This window comes from Bombina bombina, chromosome 2, assembly GCF_027579735.1.
Source record: "Bombina bombina isolate aBomBom1 chromosome 2, aBomBom1.pri, whole genome shotgun sequence".
In the NCBI taxonomy this organism is placed as follows: domain Eukaryota; kingdom Metazoa; phylum Chordata; class Amphibia; order Anura; family Bombinatoridae; genus Bombina; species Bombina bombina.
The window spans coordinates 494,949,767-494,968,022 of record NC_069500.1 but is presented as its reverse complement, the minus strand read 5'-3'; the positions used below and the strand labels follow the sequence as shown (position 1 = coordinate 494,968,022).

Below are 18,256 nucleotides of genomic sequence, written 5' to 3'. Positions count from 1 at the left end.
ACTGACCCCCTAAACCAAGGGAAAAGAAAACAACCAATTTCCCTGTCAGACGGACGGTACCCTGAGAACTTTCAGAGTTAAAACTAAGTTAAAAAAAACTGCAGATAAACATGAGAGGCGAAACCTGCCTCAGGGAGGAAGGTATAAGGAACTTCGATACAATGACTACAGCCTAACTGGGACATCTCGATTTTAGAGAATATAGATAAGTTCTTTCCCCCATTTATCCAACCCTGAATCGGGGGACAAGCACCTTTATATTGATATAAATTCAGCAGTAGAACTCTGACTTTCTTAAGGTCTATGTTTCTAGCTAGGAGTAGTTAGAGAACCCCTTACCAAAGTCAGAAACATTTCTGCCAGACCAGGACCAACAAGGTTTTATCCTTATTAGGAGTGCCCAAAAGCTGTGTCTCGGAAAAACCCACAGCACCCTGAGAGCTAGTACAACAAAACCAGTCATCTTGGCTCCCATGAAGGAAACAGAGGAGGAATTATCTAGCTTAAGAGCATTAATTCTTTCTTGTATTAAAAGAAGCCTCTACCATTGGTATCAGAGGATGTCGACCTTGACCCAGCGGTCATACAAACAGCCATATAAGCTTTCAGCTTGTCCAGTAATCCTTAAAGGAGCAGCTATCCTATATAGGAATCGAAGTCTCTGAGCCAGAGCAGAAAAACTCCTTCTACTATTGGCACCGTGCGCCAAGATATTTAAAGGGGCCAAATCTTAGAAAAAAAAAAGGAGACATAGAAAAAAAGGAATCCCTGACTTTTCCCATTTCTCTCCTTGTCTGGACCCCAGTGGAATCCTAGCAATATTAAATTTACTAGATAATTAGGGTTGACAGCGACAAGATATCGGAGTCGTCCAAGGTAGCCAAAACCTCCTTAACAATACACAAGGTGTTAGGCAGTAAACTGAAGGTTACCCTTTCAGCATCAGATGAAGTCATTACACTGTCCAATCTGAGATTTCACCCTCAGAGACCTACCAGTGAAATCTCCTCCTACACCGAAGAGGAAGACAACCTGCGTAGTAGATGAGGATCAGAAACCTTACAATCCGAAATAAAACAATCCTCTTGCAGATTTCCTGAAGGAAAGGAAAAACAGGCCAAGCCGCAGATAATACAGAAGACACCTGAGCTGCAAACCTTGTAAGCAAAACATACTCCTCCTGGAGATTTAGAGGAACCACAGGGCACTGCAGGTGACGCCAAAGAGGCTTGGGATATAAAAGGAGAAAGCGGTGGTATTGCCTGAACAGCATCATCCTTGGAGACATAAGGCTCAGATTGACATAGACATTTTAAACAGTTTAAGCCTATTCTTTCCACAGGTAGGCTTCTATTCTAAATAAAGGAACAGATCAGCATATATAAAAATGTATATGTTCCTCATCTAAAAGTTTTATATCTTAGCAACAGAGCACTGTTCAGAACAAAAGCTCCTATATAAGAAATTAGATTCCTGATATGTTAAAATAATGAACTATTTTATTTGACAAAACGTGTAAAAAAACAAAATTAAAAAAACACTGCAAACAACAAACTCGTGCTGCCAAGGTAAGGGGACGAAAAAATTCCTCCGTCCTTAAGTTGCTTTCACTGCCTGCTTCTGTGAAAAAACGTATCATATTCAGATTGAAATCATTTTTCCTTTGCTTAAACTTGAATAGATTAAACCCTCAGTTTGTCTGATAAAACAATGTCTGCCAAAGAAGGGATATTTTTAAAGGCTAGCCATCACACACTTCCAAACATTCCATTCCAATAGAATGCAATCATACTAAAAGGCAGGCAGAACAACAACTCTGTTACGTTCTCATGCCAGAGAACGGGGCGGAGTAGAATACAAGCGCTCAGCCACCTCTAAAATGGCGCCACTCAGTAATGTGAAGATGTCAGAAAAAAAAATCTACTACTCATTTGAAGTTCAGACTAAGTGCTATTGCATTGTCTTGTTATCTTGCATTTGTTGATTATGCAAATCTACTGTGTTGACTGATCCTTTAACAGCTTTGCTGTGGTGCTCTTTGCCTCCTCCTGCTGGCCGGGGGTGGTATTCCCAACAGTAATTGATGATTCAGTGGACTCACCGTGTCATTAGAAATAAATATTTATATACTGCCCAGATTAAAATAAATCATTGATGTAGAAGGATTATTAATAAAGTCCTCAAGGCTCAGGGTATATAGGAGATATAACTAATTTCTTAGTGTCCTCCTGTGTCCTAGAATAATAAAAGAAAGACACTTACCTTAGGAGCACACACAGCACTTCCAGGTCTGCCAGCTTCATCCAGAAATCTAACAGGGACCTGAGAGGAAAGGAAAGCAGTGTAAAATGAACACTGGTTGACAAGAGAGGTGTTGAAACAAGGACAGAGAAGTTCCCTGCGACATTCAAAAGCTAACAGCTACCAATACTCTTACTAAGAGGTTTACATGGACACAGTATTAGCCCTAGTCCTGTCTTAAAAGGGAAACTACCCATTAAAGGCCTCAAATATCTTCACCTCCTCCTAGTTACAGAGGATAAGAATGACTGGGGGAGTATGGGTAGTGGGAGGATACTTAATCTCTGGCTGGGGTGTTCTTTGCCTAATTGGGTGGACTCTCCATGCCATTGGGAAAAAAAAAAAACACATCACCCTCAGAAGACTCAGTCTCATGAGAGACCGGAATATTGCTAATAGTAAAAGGCATATCTTGTACTGACCTTTTACCTTTACTATAATACATTCCTTAAAGCCATGAGCAGCCAGACCTTACTGTAATGAACAAACAGAAGGAGAAATACCACCTTTGGCAGTAAGAGCAGGATTAGATTGGTCTGAATGCATCAAAACATTAAGGCAGGACTCACATAAGTATGAAGGAGGGTTAATCTCAGCCTGCTTACAGAAATGTTGAATTCCAAAGGAGGTTTCGGGACAGATTCATTAGATTCCATATTGAACAAACACAGAAATAATAACACCCAAAAAACAAAAGAGCTAAAAGGGAATGAGTATACAATACCCCCCTCCTAGCAAAACAGCTGAAAGCGCCCAAATGAATGCCAATTTAAAAATGTTAAAAAAAGCCCCAAACAAGCTCACACGTGGAATGTGCACATACACACACGCACGTGATAATGCAGCCTGGAAAACAAAAAGGTAAAAAAGTTTTTATTAACTTTGAAATTTTCTTGATTAATAACCTAAGAGGATAACCCAAAAACAGAATTTATGCTTACCTGATAACTTTCTTTCTCTTGTGATGTATCGAGTCCACGGATTCATCCATACTTGTGGGATATTCTCCTTCCTAACAGGAAGTGGCAAAGAGAGCACCCACAGCAGAGCTGTATATATAGCTCCTCCCTTAGCTCCACCCCCCAATCGAAGGCTAGGAAGAAAAAGGAGAAACTATAGGGTGCAGAGATGACTGAAGTTTTTTATAATAAAAATATACTACCCGTCTTAAAGAGACAGGGCGGGCCGTGGACTTGATACATCACAAGAGAAAGAAATGTATCAGGTAAGCATAAATTATGTTTTCTCTTGTAAGATGTATCGAGTCCACGGATTCATCCATACTTGTGGGATACCAATAACAAAGCTTTAGGACACTGATGAAGGGAGGGACAAGACAGGTACCTTAAATGGAAGGCACCACTGCTTGTAGAACCTCTCCCCCAAAAATAGCCTCCGAAGAAGCAAAAGTATCGAATTTGTAAAAAATATGAAGCGAAGACCAAGTCGCCGCCTTACAAATCTGTTCAACAGAAGACTCATTTTTAAAAGCCCAAGTGGAAGCCACTGCTCTAGTAGAATGAGCAGTAATCCTTTCAGGAGGCTGATGGCTAGCCGTCTCATAAGCCAAACGGATGATGCTTTTCAGCCAAAAAGAAAGAGGTAGCCGTAGCCTTTTGACCTCTCTGCTTACCAGAATAAACAACAAACAATGAAGATGTTTGACAGAAATCTTTAGTTGCTTGTAAGCAGAACTTTAAAGCACGAACCACATCGAGATTGTGCAACAGACGTTCCTTCTTTGATGAAGGATTAGGACACAGTGATTGATATTCCTATTAGAAAAAACCTTAGGAAGGAATCCAGGTTTGGTACGCAAAATCACCTTATCTGCATGGAAAACAAGGTAAGGTGAGTCAAACTGTAAAGCAGATAACTCAGAAACTCTTCGAGCCGAAGAGATAGCTATTAAAAACAAAACTTTCCAAGATAGAAGCTTAATATCTATGGAATGCATAGGTTCAAACGGAACCCCTTGAAGAACTTTAAGAACTAAGTTTAAACTCCATGGCGGAGCCACAGGTTTAAATACAGGCTTGATCCTGACTAAACGCTTGAACATCTGGGACATCTGCCAGACGTTTGTGTAAAAAAATAGACAAAGCAGATATCTGTCCTTTTAAGGAACTAGCTGATAATCCCTTCTCCAATCCTTCTTGGAGAAAAGACAATATTCTAGGAATCCTAATCTTATTCCATGAGTAACCCTTGGATTCACACCAATAAAAATATTTGCGCCAAATCTTATGATAGATTTTCCTGGTGACAGGCTTTCTAGCTTGAATGAGGGTATCAATGACCGACTCAGAGAAACCATGCTTTGATAGAATCAGGCGTTCAATCTCAAGCAGTCAGACGCAGAGAAATTAGTACAATTTCTAAAGCCCAGGAATCGTGAACATCTCTTGCCCAAGCCTGAGCGAAGAGAGAGAGAGAGAGAGAGAGTCTGCCCCCTACAAGATCCGGTCCCGGATCGGGGTCTACCCCTTCATGCTGTCTTGGAGGCAGCAGCAGGCTTCTTGGCCTATTTACCCTTGTTCCAAGCCTGGTTAGGTCTCCAGACTGACTTGGATTGGGCGAAATTCCCCTCTTGCTTTGCAGCAGGGGAAGCTGAAGTGGGACCACCCTTGAAGTTCCGAAAGCAACGAAAATTATTTCGTTTGGTCCTCATTTTTGTTTTATCCTGAGGGAGGGCATGGCCTTTCCCTCCAGTGATATCTGAAATAATCTCTTTCAGTTCAGGCCCGAATAGGGTCTTTCCTTTGAAAGGGATGTTCAAAAGTTTAGATTTTGATGACACATCAGCAGACAAGGACTTAAGCCATAATGCCCTGCGTGCTAAAATGTTAAAACCTGAATTCTTTGCCGCTAATTTAGCCAGTTGGAAAGCGGCATCTGTAATGAAAGAATTAGCCAACTTAAGGGCCTTAATTCTATCCATAATATCCTCTAATGGAGTCTCCATCTGAAGAGCCTCTTCTAGAGCCTAGAACCAGAAAACAGCTGCAGTAGTTACAGGAACAATGCACGCAAAAGGTTGGAGAAGAAAACCTTGATGAACAAAAATTTTCTTCAGGAGACCCTCTAATTTTTGATCCATAGAATCTTTGAAAGCACAACTGTCTTCGATAAGTATAGTTGTACGCTTAGCGAGAGTAGAAATAGCTCCCTCCACCTTAGGAACCGTCTGCCACAAGTCCCGCATGGTGTCAGATATGGGAAACATTTTCTTAAAAACAGGAGGGGGAGCGAACGGTATACCTGGTCTATCCCACTCCTTAGTAACAATATTCACAATCCTCTTAGGGACTGGAAAAACATCAGTGTAAACAGGAACCTCTAAGTATTTATCCATTTTACACAATTTCTCTGGGACCACAATAGGGTCACAATCATCCAGAGTCGCTAATACCTCCCTGAGCAACAAGCGGAGGTGTTCAAGCTTAAATTTAAATACCGTCATATCAGAATCTGTTTGAGGGAGCGTCATTTCTGAATCAGAAATCTCTCCCTCAGATAGCAAATCCCTTGCCCCTACTTCAGAACATTGTGAGGGTATATCGGATACGGCTACTAAAGCATCAGAAGACTCAGCAGTTGTTCTTAACCCAGAGCTGTCACGCTTTCCTTGTAAACCAGGCAGTTTAGATAAAACCACTGTGAGGGTTGTATTCATAACTGTGGCCATGTAAAGTAAATGAAGTCGACGCACTAGAGGTACTTGGCGTCACTTGTGCGGGCGTTACTGGTTGTGACACTTGGGGAGATCTAGATGGCAAACCCTCAATTCCTTCTGTCTGAGAATAATCTATTGCTATATTTTTAAGTGCTATAATATGTTCTTTATAATTTATAGACATATCAGTGCAAGTGGGACACATTCTAAGAGGGGGTTCCACAATGGCTTCTAAAGACATTGAACAAGGATTTTCCTTGGTGTCAGACATGTTAAACAGGCTAGTAATGAAACAAGCAAGCTTGGAAAACACTTTATTCAAAGTAACTAATACGGTACTGTGCCTTTAAGAGAAAAAAAGATGCACAAACTCTGCAAAACAGTGTAAAAAAGCAGTAAACTTTACGAAAAAACGGATTGACAAAACGTAAAAAAAACGGTATAAAAACGTTCAGCACCTTGCCACAGCTCTGCTGTGGCGCCTACCTGCCCTTTAGGATAGATTTGTGGGGAAAAACCATCTTTTAGGCCCTCAAACACAGCAGGACCCTCTGGAGAAGCAGCTGGATGTCTTCAGTCTAAAAGAAACTGTGCAACTGAGGCGCGAAAATAGGCCCCTCCCACCTCACTCGATGTTAGTGGGGCCTAAAAGAAACACATCAAAGTGTTTCTAGACTAGCCATGTGGGTTAATAACCCTTAAATCAGCCATAATGACCCCTTAAAGTCCCTCAAAAAAACGATAATTTTCTCAATAAACAAACGTTTATTGAGCCCTCTATGCAAGCTGGGATTCTCTATTAAGTGTCTGAATACAGCTTACCCTTCCCTCATGGGGATATTGTCAGCCTTTTCTAGAATTAAGCAAAGACACACTGTTGCAAAACTGTGTATGTGAGCCATAAGACATGTAATCACTTAACCTTTTAGCTGTGTGCAACTCAAACAGACTGTTGTTTTATGAATCTATAAACAAAAGTGGTAGGTTATTTTAAATGCAATTATAACTAGAGGTTATCTACGGTACCGTAATAAATTACTACTATTATTTTGTGGCTGAGTTCTGAGTACATGTTCATATTCATATTTATATTGGAAATATGCCCTTATATTGTGACCTCTGAAATAGCTTTGTGGTATACAAATTGTTGATGCAGCAAAAGTATTTGTTTGTATAGCACTAGCTGGTTTTCCCACCATATGTGTTAATTGTTTAACTATATTTTTAGATACAATGTACTCGTAACATATAAATTTAAGATTGTTATTTTATGTATTGGAATGTGATATTGATGCACCTGATTGAATGGCATATAGGTTACAAACATGCCGCTAAATGTATAAGCGGTAGTATACCTTTAAATTTTGGGAATGAGTGGTGAGCCGAATAAAAGGTGCAATCAGACAGCTGTGAGTATCCCTGACGAAGTGCTGTTTAGCATCAGGAAACGCGTTGGATGTAGCTGATGTGTGTGGAGTGGTGGAACCTTTGTTTTCTTCGATGTGACAAATACACAGTGTTGATTCAGCTCGGTCTATGATTGCTTATTTTTCGCCATTATGGTATTATTGGATTCCTTTTCTAGAATTATCACAGTCTGTCTAGAAAAAAAATAGACTGAACATACCTCAATGCAGCTTAGCATGCAAACCGTTCCCCCAATTGAAGTTTTCCTGTACTCTTCAGCTTCTGTGGGAATAGCAGTGGATCTTAGTTACAAAGTGCTAAGATCATTATCCTCCTTGCAGAAATCTTCATCCCTTTTCTGCCAGAGAGTGAATAGTACACTCCGGTACCATTTAAAATAACAAATTTTTGCTTGAGAAATAAAAACTAACATTTTTGTCACCACACTCACTTTACCCTTCCTAGCAGTTAAGCAGGCAAAGAGAATGACTGGGGGGTGGAGCTAAGGGAGGAGCTATATAGACAGCTCTGCTGAGGGTGCTCTCTTTGCCACTTCCTGTTAGGAAGGAGAATATCTCACAAGTATGGATGAATCCGTGCACTCGATACATCTTACAAGAGAAAAAGGTTAAAAAAAAAAACCTTTTTTATTAAAGGGACATGAAACCCAAAATTTTTATTTCATGATTCAGATAGAGAATACAATTTTAAACAGCTTTCTAATTTACTTCTATTATCTAATTTGTTTCATTCTCTTGGTATTATTTGTTGAAGGAGCAGCAATGCACTACTGGTTTCTAACTAAACACATGGGGGAGCCAATGACAATCCGTATATATATGCAGCCATCAATCAGCAGCTAGAACCTAGGTTATTTGCTGCTCCTGAGTTTGCCAATATAAACTTTTCAGCAAAGGATAACAAGAGAAGGAAGCAAATTAAATAATAGAAGTAAATTGGACAGTTGTATAAAATTGTAATCTCTATCTCAATTATGAAAGAACAATTTTGGGTTTTAAACGTAGACATTTTTTTGACTAATAACCTAGGAGGAATTAATCTGGTTCCAAACTACATATAAATACTATATAATAATGCCATGGTAAAGGTTTTACAATGAGGGTTACAATTAAATTTAAAAAAAAACACTTACCTTAAACACTTTCCTACTAAGCATAATAGCAGTGAACCAATCCTGTACTGAAAACATATCAACAGAGGATATACTATCGGCGTTAACTGTAGACCCAATAGGAAGAGGCAAAAGACAAGTCCCAACGACATCCTTGGGAGGATATGGACTTAAATTTCCATGGGAAAGAAAAAATAAGACAAAACACACACCTTAAATTCCTTCTTGACAAACACTGCACTCAGACAAAATGGACCTCCAGCTAAGTCTGAGTACCACTCTCAACGAACAATTCATCAGTATATCACCATTCTTCACCTTCCTCCAGGGGAGGCAAAGATAAGACTAACTAACAGAGGTGGAATGGGTTATATAGAGCTCTTGGAGTTTGGAAATCTTTGCCTCCTCCTAGTGGTAGGGAAGGTAATTCCCAGGAGTAAATATATTGTGGACTCTTACTACCTGTATGAAAGAAATTAACTTTCAATCCCACTATCAGATTCCAGAAAGAATTAGATCTCTTATAAGTTAGGCTCTATCGCTGTATTAAATAAGTAAAGAACTTGCAGAATATTTATTGGCTAAGTACCCATAATCCAGTGATTGATCGCCTATAAACATAAAGGCTGCCACATAAACATTAACTGAGAATAGTAGAGGAGTGATAGGAGAAGAGGTGGAGCAAAGGGGTGCTTTGCCTCTCCCTAGTGGACAGGAAATATATCCCATATGCAATGTTTTGAAATAAATAAAAAAAAATCAATATTTTATATATTGCAGTTTTACCTCTCTAAAACAACAGAAGCAGAATATTAAGCACATTTGATGATAACTCACAAACATCACATTTACTGTATTTCACCTGTATCACCAGTGATCTTTCTGAACTGCTCAAGGATTTCCTTTTGGGAACGGAAGGGTGAATACTTATAGATGAGTTCTGTTTCAATGGCAAATTTCTCCATGTTATCCGTTAACGGTTCAAATGTTTTTGCATTCCATGTAGGAAGAGGCACAATCACCTTAAAATTTAAAGGATACAATTAGGAAATTCTTTCACCAAGACTGCACACTGCGTAACTATATCAATCTTGCCAAACATTCAGATTCATCAGACAAAGATTTTTAACTTGAAAAGATCTGTATAGGTTAAAACATTTTAACTGGAAAAAAAAAAAAAAAAAACACCTAGCACACACCTGTGTAAATATGAAAACTGAAATTACGTTTAATTGTTAAAAAAATATATATATAAAAAAAATTTAAAACTCAATCTGAAAAACATAATTTATGTAAGAACTTACCTGATAAATATATTTCTTTCATAGTGGCAAGAGTCCATGAGCTAGTGACGTATGGGATATACATTCCTACCAGGAGGGGGCAAAGTTTCCCAAACCTCAAAATGCCTATAAATACACCTCCCACCTCATTCATACCTTAGTCTAACGTTTAGCAAAGAAGTGAGGTTAAAAAAAAGCATACAAAAAGAGGAACTGAAAAAAATAATGTGCTTTATATAAGAAAATCATAACCACAAAAAATAGGGTGGGTCTCATGGACTCTTGCCACTATGAAAGAAATAAATTTATCAGGTAAGTTCTTACATAAATTATGTTTTCTTTCATGTCAGTGGCAAGAGCCCATGAGCTAGTGACGTATGGGATATAATACCCAAAGATGTCCAAGAGTCACTAGAGAGGGAGGGAAAAAATAAAAACAGCTATTTCCGCGGAGAAATTAAATCCCCAAAATAATTAAGTTTTCTTTAAAAAATTAAAAAAAAAACTCAAATCAAAGGCATTAGAATCAAGATGAAACAACTGCCTGAAAAAAACTTTTTTCACCAAAGGCTGCTTCTGAAGAAGCAAACACATAAAAAAGGTAAAATCAGAAAAAGTATGCAAAGAAGACCAAAGTTGCTGCTTTGCAAATTTGATCAACTGAAGCTTCATTCTTGAGAACCCAAGAAGTGGCAACTGATCTAGTAGAATGAGCTGTAATTCTCTATGGCCTAGATTTGGAGTTTGGCGGTAAAAGGGCTGTTAACGCTCCGCGGGCTTTTTTCTGGCCGCACCATAAATTTAACTCTGGTATCGAGAGTTCAAACAAATGCTGCGTTAGGCTCCAAAAAAGGAGCGTAGAGCATTTGTACCGCAAATGCAACTCTCGATACCAGAGTTGCTTACGGACGCGGCCAGCCTCAAAAACGTGCTCGTGCACGATTCTCCCATAGGAAACAATGGGGCTGTTTGAGCTGAAAAAAAACCTAACACCTGCAAAAAAGCCGCGTTCAGCTCCTAACGCAGCCCCATTGTTTCCTATGGGGAAACACTTCCTACGTCTGCACCTAACACTCTAACATGTACCCCGAGTCTAAACACCCCTATCCTTACACTTATTAACCCCTAATCTGCCGCCCCCGCTATCGCTGACCCCTGCATATTTTTTTTAACCCCTAATCTGCCGCTCCGTAAACAGCCGCAACCTACGTTACCCCTATGTACCCCTAATCTGCTGCCCTAACATCGCCGACCCCTATATTATATTTATTAACCCCTAATCTGCCCCCCTCAACGTCGCCGACACCTGCCTACACTTATTAACCCCTAATCTGCCGAGCGGACCTGAGCGCTACTATAATAAAGTTATTAACCCCTAATCCGCCTCACTAACCCTATCATAAATAGTATTAACCCCTAATCTGCCCTCCCTAACATCGCCGACACCTACCTTCAATTATTAACCCCTAATCTGCCGAGCGGAGCTCACCGCTATTCTAATAAATGTATTAACCCCTAAAGCTAAGTCTAACCCTAACACTAACACCCCCCTAACTTAAATATAATTTACATCTAACAAAATAAATTAACTCTTATTAAATAAATGATTCCTAATTAAAGCTAAATACTTACCTGTAAAATAAATCCTAATATAGCTACAATATAAATTATAATTATATTATAGCTATTTTAGGATTAATATTTATTTTACAGGCAACTTTGTAATTATTTTAACCAGGTACAATAGCTATTAAATAGTTAATAACTATTTAATAGTTACCTAGTTAAAATAATTACAAATTTACCTGTAAAATAAATCCTAACCTAAGATATAATTAAACCTAACACTACCCTATCAATAAAATAATTAAATAAACTACCTACAATTACCTACAATAAAACCTAACACTATACTATCAATAAATTAATTAAACACAATTCCTACAAATAAATACAATTAAATAAACTAGCTAAAGTACAAAAAATAAAAAAGAACTAAGTTACAAAAAATAAAAAAATATTTACAAACATAAGAAAAATATTACAACAATTTTAAACTAATTACACCTACTCTAAGCCCCCTAATAAAATAACAAAGCCCCCCAAAATAACAAATTCCCTACCCTATTCTAAATTAAAAAAGTTACAAGCTCTTTTACCTTACCAGCCCTGAACAGGGCCCTTTGCGGGGCATGCCCCAAGAATTTCAGCTCTTTTGCCTGTAAAAGAATAAATACAATACCCCCCCCCAACATTACAACCCACCACCCACATACCCCTAATCTAACCCAAACCCCCCTTAAATAAACCTAACACTAAGCCCCTGAAGATCTTCCTACCTTGTCTTCACCATCCAGGTATCACCGATCCGTCCTGGCTCCAACATCTTCATCCAACCCAAGCGGGGGTTGGCGATCCATCATCCGGTGCTGAAGAGGTCCAGAAGAGGCTCCAAAGTCTTCCTCCTATCCGGCAAGAAGAGGACATCCGGACCGGCAAACATCTTCTCCAAGCGGCATCTTCGATCTTCTTCCATCCGGTGCGGAGCGGGTCCATCTTGAAGCAGGCGACGCGGATCCATCCTCTTCTTCCGTTGTCTCCCGACTAATGACGGTTCCTTTAAGGGACGTCATCCAAGATGGCGTCCCTCGAATTCCGATTGCCTGATAGGATTCTATCAGCCAATCGGAATTAAGGTAGGAATTTTCTGATTGGCTGATGGAATCAGCCAATCAGAATCAAGTTCAATCCGATTGGCTGATCCAATCAGCCAATCAGATTGAGCTCGCATTCTATTGGCTGTTCCGATCAGCCAATAGAATGCGAGCTCAATCTGATTGGCTGATTGGATCAGCCAATCGGATTGAACTTGATTCTGATTGGCTGATTCCATCAGCCAATCAGAAAATTCCTACCTTAATTCCGATTGGCTGATAGAATCCTATCAGCCAATCGGAATTCGAGGGACGCCATCTTGGATGACGTCCCTTAAAGGAACAGTCATTCGTCATTCAGTCGTCGGGCCGGATGGATGTTCCGCGCTGGAGGTCTTCAGGATCCTGCCGCTTCGCTCCGGATGGAAGACCATAGAAGATGCCGCCTGGATGATGACTTCAATCGGATGGAAGATCCTCTTCTGCCCCGCTTGGATGAAGACTTTGACCGGATCATGGACCTCTTCAGCCCCCCGCTTGGGCTTGGATCAGGACATCGGAGGAGATCTTCAGGACGGATCGGTGAACCTGGATGGTGAAGACAAGGTAGGGGTATGTGGGTGGTGGGTTGTAATGTTGGGGGGGGGGGGGGTATTGTATTTATTCTTTTACAGGCAAAAGAGCTGAAATTCTTGGGGCATGCCCCGCAAAGGGCCCTGTTCAGGGCTGGTAAGGTAAAAGAGCTTGTAACTTTTTTAATTTAGAATAGGGTAGGGAATTTGTTATTTTATTAGGGGGCTTAGAGTAGGTGTAATTAGTTTAAAATTGTTGTAATATTTTTCTTATGTTTGTAAATATTTTTTTATTTTTTGTAACTTAGTTCTTTTTTATTTTTTGTACTTTAGCTAGTTTATTTAATTGTATTTATTTGTAGGAATTGTGTTTAATTAATTTATTGATAGTGTAGTGTTAGGTTAATTGTAGGTAATTGTAGGTAGTTTATTTAATTAATTTATTGATAGGGTAGTGTTAGGTTTAATTATATCTTAGGTTAGGATTTATTTTACAGGTAAATTTGTTATTATTTTAACTAGGTAACTATTAAATAGTTCTTAACTATTTAATAGCTATTGTACCTGATTAAAATAATTACAAAGTTGCCTGTAAAATAAATATTAATCCTAAAATAGCTACAATGTAATTATAATTTATATTGTAGCTATATTAGGATTTATTTTACAGGTAAGTATTTAGCTTTAAATAGGAATCATTTATTTAATAAGAGTTAATTTATTTCGTTAGATGTAAATTATATTAAAGTTAGGGGGGTGTTAGTGTTAGGGTTAGACTTAGCTTTAGGGGTTAATCCATTTATTAGAATAGCGGTGAGCTCTGGTCGGCAGATTAGGGGTTAATAATTGAAGTTAGGTGTCGGCGATGTTAGGGAGGGCAGATTAGGGGTTAATACTATTTATTATAGGGTTAGTGAGGCGGGTTAGGGGTTAATAACTTTATTATAGTAGCGCTCAGGTCCGCTCGGCAGATTAGGGGTTAATAAGTGTAGGCAGGTGTCGGCGACGTTGAGGGGGGCAGATTAGGGGTTAATAAATATAATATAGGGGTCGGCGGTGTTAGGGGTAGCAGATTAGGGGTACATAGGGATAACGTAGGTGGCGGCGCTTTGCGGTCGGAAGATTAGAGGTTAATTATTTTAAGTAGCTGGCGGCGACGTTGTGGGGGGCAGGTTAGGGGTTAATAAATGTAATACAGGGGTCGGCGGGGTTAGGGGCAGCAGATTAGGGGTACATAAGTATAACGTAGGTGGCGGTCGGCAGATTAGGGGTTAAAAATTTTAATCGAGTGGCGGCGATGTGGGGGGAGCTCGGTTTAGGGGTACATAGGTAGTTTATGGGTGTTAGTGTACTTTAGGGTACAGTAGTTAAGAGCTTTATGAACCGGCGTTAGCCAGAAAGCTCTTAACTCCTGCTATTTTCAGGCGGCTGGAGTTTTGTCGTTAGAGCTCTAACGCTCACTTCAGAAACGATTCTAAATACCAGCGTTAGAAAGATCCCATTGAAAAGATAGGATACGCAATTGACGTAAGGGGATCTGCGGTATGGAAAAGTCGCGGCTGCAAAGTGAGCGTTAGACCCTTTAATCACTGACTCCAAATACCAGCGGGCGGCCAAAACCAGCGTTAGGAGCCTCTAACGCTGGTTTTGACGGCTACCGCCGAACTCCAAATCTAGGCCTAAGCTTTGTGAATTAAAAATCTCAACCAAAAAAAAACAAAGAAATAACAGAGGCTTTCTGAACTTCCCTGGAGCCAGAAAAAATGACAAATACACTAGAAGTGTTTCTGAAATCTTAAAGGGACAGTACACTGTAAAATTGTTTTATATGAATGTATTTTCAATTACTTGTTATAGCTGCTGCAGAGTATAACATTTGTTATACATTTATAACATTTTTCGGTTTATTTGCGTATATGAAGTAGCTGTTTTTGTGCTTTTAAACCACAGCCTATTACAATGGGTTGAGCTTCAGGTAATATCGGATCTTATTATGTTATCACTTTTATGTACACAGACTTGCTCCCTTAGCTTATATTTGTCTAGAAAACCAAAGCTCAATACTTAGAGAGAACAATGGAAACATTATAATTTTATTACTTAACTATCATGCCTCCCACTGAGAGTGTAATCTCTTCTGCTGGCTGTGCTTACTTAGGCTATTTAATAGAATATACTCCAGTATAGAAACTTTCAGTATAGGTTGGGATACCACAGGCTAAATCAGCTATTTCAAATGCCAAAATAGGGGTAAAGGAGCTACTTGTAAACAATTTAAAACAACCCAGCAGCTAAAATGAATCATTGGGAACAATTTAAAAGGGGAGAAAATTTTTGGGTGAACTGTCCCTTTAAGTAGCCTCAACATATTATTTCAAAGCTCTTACCACATCAAAAGAATGTAAAGACCCTTCAAGAGTATTCTTAAAATTAGGACACAAAAAAAGGAACACCAATTTCCTTATTGATGTTGATAGAATTCACAACTTTAGGCAAAAATTTAAATGAAGTCCGTAAAACAGGTTTATCTTGATGGATAAAGAGACTCACAAGAGTGAGCAGACAATACAGAAACTCTTCAAGCAGAAGAGATAACAAAAAGAAATAACACTTTCCAAGAAAGTAATTTACTGTCCGGAGAATTCATAGACTCAAAAGTAGGAGCCTGTAAAACAATGTCAAAACCAAAATTGAGACTCCAAGGAGGAGAAATAGATTTTAAAACAGGTTTAATATAAATCAAAGCCTGAACAAAACAGTGAATATCAGGAAGTTTAGCAATCTTTCTATGCAGACAGAAAGAGAAGAAATTTGTCCTTCAAAGAATTTGCAGACAAAACGTTTATCCAAACCATCCTGAAGAAACTGTAAAATCCTAGGAATTCTAAAAGAATGCCAAGAATAATCATGAGTGAAGCATCATGAAATATAGGTTTTCCAAACCTGAAAATAAATAGCACTATGATACAAACTCGTAAGTCTTTTTCTAGGACAAACAACTGAGTCAGAGAAACCTCTATGACTAAACACTTAAAGGGACAGTCTAGTCAAAATTAAACTTTCATTATTCAGATAGGGCATGTAATTTTAATCAACTTTCCAATTTACTTTTATCATCAAATTTGCTTTTTTCTCTTGGTATTCTTAGTTGAAACTAAACCTAGGTAGGTTCATATGCTAATTTATAAGCCCTTGATGGCTGCCTCTAATCACATGCTTTTTAAATCTCTTTTCAACACAAAGAGACAGAAAGTACACGTGGGCCATATAGATAAACACTCTGTTCAGGCACAGAAAGTTATTTAAAGGGACAGTCTACACCAGAATTTTTATTGTTTTAAAAGATAGATAATCCCTTTATTACCCATTTCCCGGTTTTGCATAACCAACAGTTATAATAATATACTTTTAACCTCTGTGATTATCTTGTATCTAAGCCTCTGCAAACTGCCCCCTTTTCAGTTCTTTTGACAGACTTGCAGTCTAGCCAATCAGTGCCTGCTCCCAGATAACTTCTCGTGCACGAGCACAGTGTTATCTATATGAAATACGTGAACTAACACCCTCTAGTGGTGAAAAACTGTTAAAATGCAATCTGAAAGAGGTGGGCTTCAAGGTCTAAGAAATTAGCATATGAACCTCCTAGGTTAAGCTTTCAACTAAGAATACCAAGAGAACAAAGCAAAATTGGTGATAAAAGTAAATTGGAAAATTGTTTAAAATGACATGCTCTATCTGAATCATGAAAGTTTATTTTGGCCTAGACTGTCCCTTTAAAGGGACACTGAACCCAATTTTTTTCTTTTGTGATTCAGATAGAGCATGCAATTTTAAGCAACTTTCTAATTTATTCCTATTATCACATTTTCTTCATTATCTTGGTCTCTTTATTTGAAAAGCAAGAATGTAAGTTTAGATGCTATCCCATTTTTGGTAAACAACCTGGGTTGTTCTTGCTGATCGGTGGATAAATTCACCCACCAATAAACAAGTGCTGTCCAGGATTCTCAAACAAAAATTGTCTGGCTCCTTAGCTTAGATGCCTTCTTTTTCAAATAAAAATATCAAGAGAATGAAGAAAAATTAATAGGAGTAAATTAGAAAGGTGCTTAAAATTGCATGCTCTATCTGAATCACAAAATAATTTTTTTGGGTTCAGCGTACCTTTAAGCGTTCAATTTCCATGCCTTCAAAATTAAAGATTTGAGATCCTGATGGAAAAAAAACAGTCCCTGAAACAGAAGGTCTGGCCTTAAAGGAAGTAACCAAAGCTGGCAACTGACAAGGTTCGCATACCAAAACCTGAGAGACCAAACTGGTGCTATCAGAAACGCATAATATCGTTCCATTTTGATCTTGGAGATCACACTTGGAAAAAGAACCAGAGGCGGAAAAAGTAAGCAGGTTGGTGAAAACTAAGAAACTGCTAGAGCGTCCACCATTTCCGCCTGAGGATCCTTGGACCTGAAAAGGTATCTGGAAAGCTTCTTGTTTAGACGAGAGACCATCAGATCTATTTCTGGAAGACTCCACATCTGAATAAGATGAAAAACACATCTGGATGGAGAGCACTCGCCCAGATATAAAGTCTGACGGCTGTGATAATTCTCTTCCCAATTGTCTATAACCAAGATATGAATCGTAGAAATTTAGACAAGAGTTGGATTCCGTCCAAGAAAGTATCCAAGATACTTCCTCCATAACTGAAGGACTGCGAGTCCCTCCTTGATGATTGACAAATGCCACTGTTGTGATATTGTCTATTTAAAAAAACAAATGTAAATTTGTCTCTTCAATAAAGGCCACGCCTGAAGAGCCCTGAAAATAGCATGAAGCTCTAAAATATTGCATTGGTAACCTCGCCTCCTGAGGTTTCCAAACCCCAAGTGCTGTTAGAGACTCTCAGACAGCTCCTCCACCTGAAAAACTTGTATCTGTTGAGAATACAGTCCAGGTAGGACGAAACAAATGAGGCCCCCTAAACAATAAGGTGATGGTCCAATCACCAAGACAGAGAGAAAAAAGTGTTGGGATTTAAGAATACCAGTTGTGATAACTGACAATAATCCCTGCACCTATGGTGCAACATGCAAAGCTATAGATGCCCCAAAAGAAAATGAGCAAAGAGGATTGTACCTGATGCTGCAGTCATGAGACCAAAAACTTCTATGCACATAGTGCATAGTGAAGGGAAAGCTAGAGATTCAAGGTTTAGACAAACTAAAATTAAC

At 38.8% G+C, this 18,256-nt stretch overlaps 1 protein-coding gene across 1 annotated transcript in view; it reads right to left on the bottom strand.

The window, feature by feature from the left end:
* The window catches only part of LOC128649132 (ATPase MORC2-like), a 457,352-nt gene that overhangs the window by 331,811 nt on the left and 107,285 nt on the right, over positions 1 to 18,256 (bottom strand). The window contains 1 exon segment of the mRNA XM_053702217.1: positions 9,379 to 9,538. Coding sequence (XP_053558192.1) covers positions 9,379 to 9,538 — 160 coding nt within the window.